The 8,263-nt window shown below is 30.8% G+C and overlaps 1 protein-coding gene across 1 annotated transcript; it reads left to right on the forward strand.

The window, feature by feature from the left end:
* The first annotated feature begins 5,371 nt into the window (after positions 1 to 5,371).
* On the forward strand, positions 5,372 to 7,197 carry LOC111878612 (cytochrome P450 93A3). The gene is made up of 2 exons (XM_023875122.3): positions 5,372 to 6,401; positions 6,501 to 7,197. The coding sequence occupies exons 1-2, from the start codon at positions 5,502 to 5,504 to the stop codon at positions 7,125 to 7,127; spliced, it is 1,527 nt and encodes a 508-aa protein (XP_023730890.1). The 5' UTR covers positions 5,372 to 5,501; the 3' UTR covers positions 7,128 to 7,197.
* Positions 7,198 to 8,263: the final 1,066 nt, after the last annotated feature.

Consider the following 8,263-nt stretch of genomic DNA (forward strand, 5'->3'; position numbering starts at 1 on the left):
CAAATGAACTTTTTTTTTTTGCATAGAACGTGGTGTCATTCATCAGACATCTTGTGCCTATACTCCACAACAAAATAGAGTTGTGGAAAGAAAGCACAGGCACATTCTTAATGTTGCACGATCACTTATGTTTCAGTCTGGAATTCCTATTAAATATTGGGGAGATGCAGTTTTAACATTTGTTTTCTTGATAAATAGAATGCCTACATCTGTTTTAAATGGCTTGTCTCCCTATGAATTTGTTTTTAAAAGAACTCCCAGTTTTGATCATTTAAGAGTATTTGGTTGTCTCTGTTTTGCTGTTAAACAAAATGTTACTGATAAGTTTTCAGAGCGTGCTGAAGAATGTATTTTATTAGGATATTCTTCTGATAAAAAGGCTGATAAACTTCTTAGTCTAGACACTAACACTTCTTTTATGTCCAGGGATGTGAAATTTTATGAATCTGTATTTCCTTTCAAGTTAAAATCAACAATTGTTGATAAAACTTTAGATGTTTTTGGCCCTAGTGATCCTTTTTCCTATGATGTATTTGACACTAATGATTATTTGAATGATTATATCAATCCTGATGAGCTGAGAGTAGAATCTCAGTTGGATGGTGCTGATGCAGCCACTTACCTGGATGATGTTAGCTCTATTGAGATAGTCAACCGTAGTGGCGAGGCAACTGTGCCTCCTACAGATGGTTCTGCTTCTTCTTCTTCAGGTGTGTCTGAGGAAAATAGCTATTCACCCTTAATTCCCTCTGTTGAGCAGTCTTTAGGTGCTTTTAGGTCTAGGCGAGAGTCACATATGCCAGTTAAATTTGTTGATTATATTGTTGAAGGAAAATATAAGTATAGTATAGAAATATCAATTAATTATTCTTTTTTTGATACTGATACAAAAAGTTTTGTTTCTAATTTGAATAAGTCTATTGAACCTAAAAGTTATAAAGAAGCTTTATCTAATCCAAATTAGGTTAAGGCTATGAATGAAGAAATGGAAGCTCTTCATAGAAATCATACTTGGGAAATAACTAATTTGCCAAAAAACAGAAAACCAATTGGTTGTAAATGAGTTTTCAAAATTAAATATAAATCAAATGGTGAAGTAGAAAGGTATAATGCACGCTTGGTTGCTAAAGGTTATAATCAAAGAGACGGAATAGATTTTGACGAAACTTTTTCTCCAGTTGCTAAAATTGTTACTGTGCGTATTATTATTTCTTTGTCTGTACATAATTCATGTCCTTTATATCAATTAGATATAAATAATGCTTTCCTTTATAGTGATCTCACAGAGGATATTTATATGTCCCTTCCTCCTGGATATTTTTCTGCTAATGATACTAAGGTTTGTAAACTTACTAAATCATTATATGGTTTAAAACAAGCACCTAGGAAATGGAATGAGAAGCTATGTGCATCTTTGTTTTTGTTTGGTTTTCAACAAAGTATAAATGATTATTCGTTGTTCATTAGGAAATTTGAAGGTACAGTAACTGTATTACTTGTGTATATAGATGATATTATAATAACTGGTAACTGTAAAACTGAATTAAAAAGAGTTAAGGATTTTATGAAAACTCAGTTTTTGATTAAAGACCTTGATATTCTTAAATATTTTTTGGGAGTTGAAGTGGTAAATATTGATAATGGCTTATGTTTAAATCAAAGAAAGTATTGTTTAGAGTTGTTACATGAATATGGTATGTTTGGGTGTAAACCTGTAAATACACCTTCAAAGACAAATTTTATGATTAATACAGATGAAAATGATAAGGGTAATGTTCTATTAGATAATAAAACTGAGTTTCAGAAACTTATTGGTAAGATTATATATCTAACTGTTACTAGACCTGATATTTCTTATGTTGTTCAAGTACTATGTCAATTCATGCACAAACCTAGGAAATCTCTTTTGAAAATTGCTTTTAGACTTTTAAGGTACTTAAAAAGTAGTCCTGGAAGAGGAGTAGCAATAACTAAATCTAATAAGTTTGAATTAAAAGGGTATGTTGATGCAGACTGGGCTAAATGTTTGACTACTAGAAGGTCAGTATCAGGATACATGGTTTATTTTAATAATTGCCTTATATCATGAAAGAGTAAGAAACAGTCTACTGTTTCTAGATCTTCTACTGAAGCTGAATATAAAGCTATAGGGTCTGTTACTTGTGAAATAATTTGGGTACTAAAAGTCTTGTTTGAACTAGAAGTTAAAGATCTTATTCCAGTTTCTGTTTTTTGTGATAATGATTCAACAATTAAGTTAGCTCTTAATTCTGTGTTCCATAAAAGAACAAAGCATTTTGAGATTGATTTTCATTTTGTTAGAGAAAAAATTTCTAATGGTGTTTTAAAATTAATTAAGATCAGTTCTTCTGAACAAAATGCAGATATTCTTACTAAATCCTTGAGCATAAAACAACATGATTTTCTGTCTAAGAAAATGGGTCTTATTGATATTTTTAAGAAAGAAAAATAAATATTTCGATTGAGGGGGGATGTTGAAAATAATAATAAAAACAATCTCATATTTATTTATTAAGTTAATGCAGGGTATATTGTGTACAAAATATGTTTTCTTGGATTAAATTGTAAATGCAGGGAAGGAAAGCACGGGTCAAGGTCTTGGATCGGGTTGGATCCGTATTTTGAGTATCTGATATAAAAGAAGAGAGAGAGAGTGAAGACGGAGATGATCTCTCATCTTCCAGTTCATACGATTAGGGTTTTCTCTCGTTTTTTCTCTCAATCTTTGATCATATCGTGATAGTCTGTAATGTTTTTTTTACCTTGTTTTGATCTAGATGAGTTGAATATCTCATTCTGGTGTAATATCAGGTGATCTGATTAGGCTAGACTTTGAGTGATAAAGTTGTGAGTGTAGATTAGGGTTTATGTAGTGAGTTTTCTATTGTAAGTATATGAAAACCTTATGTTTCTTAATCCTCTAATGATATAAGAAATGAAGATGTTGGAAAAAATACTTTGTCTGATTTCAACATGACTATTGCTTACCCTTTAGTTATATTAATTTATATTAAAGCGTGACATATGTTAAATTTTAGTCACACAAAGAGAACTCATAAAGAACAAAATGCGACCATTGTTTGGTTTAAGTGATACATAATTGTTAAAATCATCATTGAATAGTACTTATAGCAATACATTGTTTCTAATTGATGTAGATTGTTGTTACCCTTTAGTGACATTCATTAATGTTAAAGTGCGACATATGACATCATTTAGTCACATAAAAAAATCAAATAAAGAAAAAAATGCGACCACTGTTTGCTTTTGGTGATAGATAACCGTTAAAACCATCACCGAATACTACTTATAACAACACATTAATTATTATGGTTTTGTTACCCTCTAGTGACATTAATTTATGTTAGAGTGTGACATATGCATCACTTAGTCGTATAAAAAACATAATGAAAATAATGTGACCATCTTTTGTGTTTTGGTGATACATAATTGTTAAAACCATCACTAAATAATACTTATAAGACAACAATTTTTATAATTATTGTGGCTATTTGTTACCCTTTACTGACATTTATTACATTAAAACGTGACATATGATATCATTTAGACATATAAGGAAAACTCATAAAAAAATGTGATTATTGTTTGTGTTTGGTGATACATAATTGTTAACATCATCACATTTTTCGAACTCGTGTGAGTATTTGTTACCTTTTAGCCACATTTAATTTTGTAAACATAGTCCTAATTAACATTCGGTCACATTTATAAAGGGATGACGATAATATTAAAATGTTGCAAATAGATATTATAGGAGTAAATAAGAATAAATGAAAATAATATTAATAATTAATCTAATTTAAATAGTATAAAAAATATTGTAATCAAAATATATCTACCATGTATACAAACGGAATATAAAATATAAGTCATAAAATGAAATGTAGATTATTTCTTCAAGTTGTCTTCACATGAGCTTCAATCCTTATGTAAGATATTATACACATTCTAGAGTTGTCAATATTACCATCCTTAGTTGAAGTTGTAGTTGGTTGTCAATATTACCATCCTTAGCAACATAATTTGTAAGTATCATAAAAAATTAAAATGAAAATGATGAAAAGTGAAAAACATAAGTATAATTAATTAGCAATTGAACCTATAAAACAAAGTTGATATAGTCACTCAATCGATTGAATTGTCTGATCATGTGATAGGTGCATCAATGGGTAGGTGTGGAGCGACGATAGACCGACAGCGATGGACCGACAACGATGGTCCAACGATGATGATGTCGAACTGGAGATGGTTGGTGTGTTGATTTAGGAAAAACTATGAGGAGAGATGCATTGATCGTGAGGCCAACTGACTTTTTAGTGACTACTCTTTATTGATTCTTTAGAATTATATTTGTAGTCAAAATTAGTCAACCATAGTCTCCTTATTTATAAAAATAAACCAATTAATCTAGTGTTCACAAAAAATATAAGTATAATTAATTTGGTCAAAATTAGTCAACCATATTCTTCTTATTTAGTCAAAATATAAATAGAACCCATGACATTTTCTAATGTGTTTCTCCCTCTTTCAACTTTTTCTAAATATTTATTTAGTAAATATGTTTGATAAGGACTAGTCAATGTAACAAAATTATGTCTAAAAGAAAACAATGTTGTATTCGTTTACAAAAATAAATAATATTAGTTAATAATATTTTAATTTTCATTAATTGATCATTATATATATATATATATATATATATATATATATATATATATATATATATATATATATATATATATATATATATATATATATAGAGAGAGAGAGAGAGAGAGAAAGAGTGTGTGTGAGTGTAGTGACTACTATTTTACGGTTACTAATTGTTTTTCCATATTTAAATAGTTTTCAATAAGAAAAGAATAGTGTTGCACTTTTATTTTTAGTTTTCAATAAAAGGAGTCAATGACCATTATTTTTGTTCACTAAACCTCCAATACATGAACACTAAACTTTTAATATGGTGGCTATTATTTTTGTCACTAAGCTTCTAACATAACCATTATTTCTAGTCACTAAATAGTTATTACCATACGAAATTAAAGTAGTTTAATTTTTTTGCTGTTTAGTAACTGAGTTGATTACCACCGTATAAAATTGGTCATTATATTTGTAGGATTATCAAAATTCAGTTACTACTTAATTTCTGGTACCACAAGATGATTTCAGTGACCAAATTTTAGGTCCTAGACTGTTTTTGTTCTTGTAGTGAAGTTACTTTGATTATAATTTATAAACTATAATTGAACAAAATATTAATATTAAATTGATGGGGAGCCGAAATATCAAATATCACTACTAGTTGTACTACTGGCGGCTAGAAACAGAGCAAAAGTAGAGTCTATATTATTTATATATAGAATATGGAAAGAGATGATTCAGTCCATTTATGTCCACATGAATACATAATCATTCTTTCTTCTAGTTTGAGCACATCACCATCTTAACACTTCTAAGCCATGGCTGATTACCATGTCTACTTCACCATCTTTCTCATGTCCTTGATCACGACCATCTTGGTCTGCTGGTCGTTATTCAAATCAAGTGGTGCTAAATATCATCTTCCACCGAGCCCGTTTTCCCTTCCAATCATTGGACATCTCCACCTACTTGCTCCGAATCCTCATCAAGCTTTTCACAAACTTTCTCTCCGACATGGGCCAGTTTTTCGTATCTTTCTGGGCTCTGTACCTTGTGTTGTTGCATGCTCCCCAGAAATGGCAAAAGAATTCCTTAAGACCTATGAAAATGCCTATTTGGATCGACCCCAAAACTCAGCCGTGGTTTACCTAACTTATGGATCAAAAGACTTCTCTTTTGCTCCCTATGGATCATATTGGAAGTTCATGAAGAAGATAATCACCTCACAGCTCTTAAATGGGACAACACTTGATATGCTCCTTCCAATTAGGCGTGATGAGATTAATCGTTTTATGAAATCAATATCTCACAAAGCCAAAATTGGGAAAGCAGTGGATCTTGAAGGGGAGGTGGTGAAGATCACAAACAATGTGATATCAAGAATGCTTATGAAAGAAAGATGTTCAGACAAAGATGACGAGGCAGGAGAAATGAGGATATTGGTTGCCGAGATGGCTGAGATCATGGGTAGGTTTAACCTTTCAAACTACATATGGTTCATTAAGAATCTAGACTTCCAGGGATTCGGTAAAAGGTTGAATGATATTGGTAGAAGATTTGATACTTTGATTGAGAGGATCATGAAAGATCATGAAGAGACAAGAAAGCAGAAGGAGACAGGAGAAGTGAAGGACCTGCTCGACATTTTACTCGATATCTCCGAAGATGAGAGCATGGAAATAAAGTTGACTAGAGACAACATCAAAGCCTTCATTATGGTAACATTAAAACATATGATCATGTCTCCATGTATTAATTTTTCTATTTTGTATGTGAAGATAAGTACTAAAATATATATCCACGATCTATCATTTCAGGATATATTTACTGCTGGAACAGACACTAGTGCGATTACCATCCAATGGGCTTTAGCAGAACTCATCAACCATCCAAACATCATGAAGAAAGCAGTAGAAGAAATCGAGAAAGTTGTGGGAAAAGACAGACTTTTACAAGAATCAGACATACCAAACCTTCCTTACCTCCAAGCAATCATCAAGGAAACCCTACGACTCCACCCAGCAGCCCCAATGATACCAAGACAATCAACAGAGGAGTGCACTGTGGCAGGTTACTTTATTCCAGCAAACACCACTATTTTTGTCAACGTGTGGGCCCTCGGAAGAGACCCAAATCATTGGGAAAACCCACTTGAATTCAAGCCTGAAAGATTCCAAGAGAGCCAGTTGGATGTTAGAGGACAACACTTTCAGATGTTACCATTTGGAAGAGGAAGGAGGATGTGTCCTGGGATTTCAATTGCGTTGTCCTTGATACAAGCAACACTTGGTGCCATGATTCAGTGTTTCGAGTGGAAGGCTGGGAAACATGGAAACCTAATTACTGTTGATATGGAAGAGGGACACGGGCTCTCACTTGCTAGAGCCAACCCTTTGGTTTGTGTACCAATCATTCGACTTGATTCCCTCCCGTTGCCAACCTAACATGCCATGGATCATGTTAATCATACTATTTTCATTTTTCATACAATAATAATTCCTATGCTTTCGATTCCTCGTTGCTTGTCATTTTCAGATCTTGCCACCCCAGCGAACTTTCAGTTTGGCATAAATAAAAACGGGAAAGACGTCATCTTTTTTAATCTAATTCATTTTGATGTCTACAACAAAGGCTAATAAAAGATATAAACTAAAAAAAATCATATGTTCACTCTTTATCGTTTTCGAACTATTTTTTTCTCAGAACTTGTCTTTGTTAGCTAGTCATCGACTATTTCTTATTCACATGCAAATGTCGTTGAAGTTCACAAAAAAATTATGTACATAGCAGGTCACCACACTTTCTTTTTACAAATTCCATATACAGAAAACTTTTATATATATATATATATATATATATATATATATATATATATATATATATATATATATATATATATATATATATATATATATATATATATATATAATGAGTTTATGTGTGTTATGTTAAGCTTTGGTTGTAAAATAAACAATTTCTTACCACTGGCTAAATTCTAAAATTCTAAGAATAACGACCTGACATCTACTTCTACGATCACATAAATTTGACAAAAAAAATATGAAACTACCGTTGACAAAGGGGTAATAATTTATAAACATTACAAAATGATGCTGATTTGATGGGAGGGAATTTTTAATTTTTACTTATGGGGTATTGCGGGTATTGCTAATCGCACCAAATGTCAAAAACCACTTTTGATAAACCATTATTAACAGGTCAAAACCATTGGAATGTAACATATGACTATTATATGACCGAACCCATTTCGAATAAAATTACATTTTTAGTCTTAATTTTATTTTATATTTTGTTTTTTATTTCAATCCCTTTTAATTTTGAATGATTTTACTAACAACCCTTTATTTTCTATTCTTTATAATTACTAATCTATTTTTTTTAACCTGAACATGACTAATATAATTTATTAGTTTACTGATTTTAGCTTTTTAATATATTTATATGTTTGTTCGTAAGTTTATTTAACCTTCTTTTGTAATTATTTTTTTCAAACATGATATTACCTTAGTCATTTTATCATTAATAAAAATATAATTGCATTTAATAAATATATATATAT

Source organism: Lactuca sativa, chromosome 9, assembly GCF_002870075.4.
Source record: "Lactuca sativa cultivar Salinas chromosome 9, Lsat_Salinas_v11, whole genome shotgun sequence".
Lineage (NCBI taxonomy): Eukaryota > Viridiplantae > Streptophyta > Magnoliopsida > Asterales > Asteraceae > Lactuca > Lactuca sativa.

Bases quoted from the DNA above. Each gene is read 5' to 3' on its own strand.
- LOC111878612 (XM_023875122.3), top strand. From the start codon at position 5,502: ATGGCTGATTACCATGTCTACTTCACCATCTTTCTCATGTCCTTGATC. The intron at 6,402-6,500 runs GTAACATTAAAA...CTATCATTTCAG, and splicing joins ACATCAAAGCCTTCATTATG to GATATATTTACTGCTGGAAC.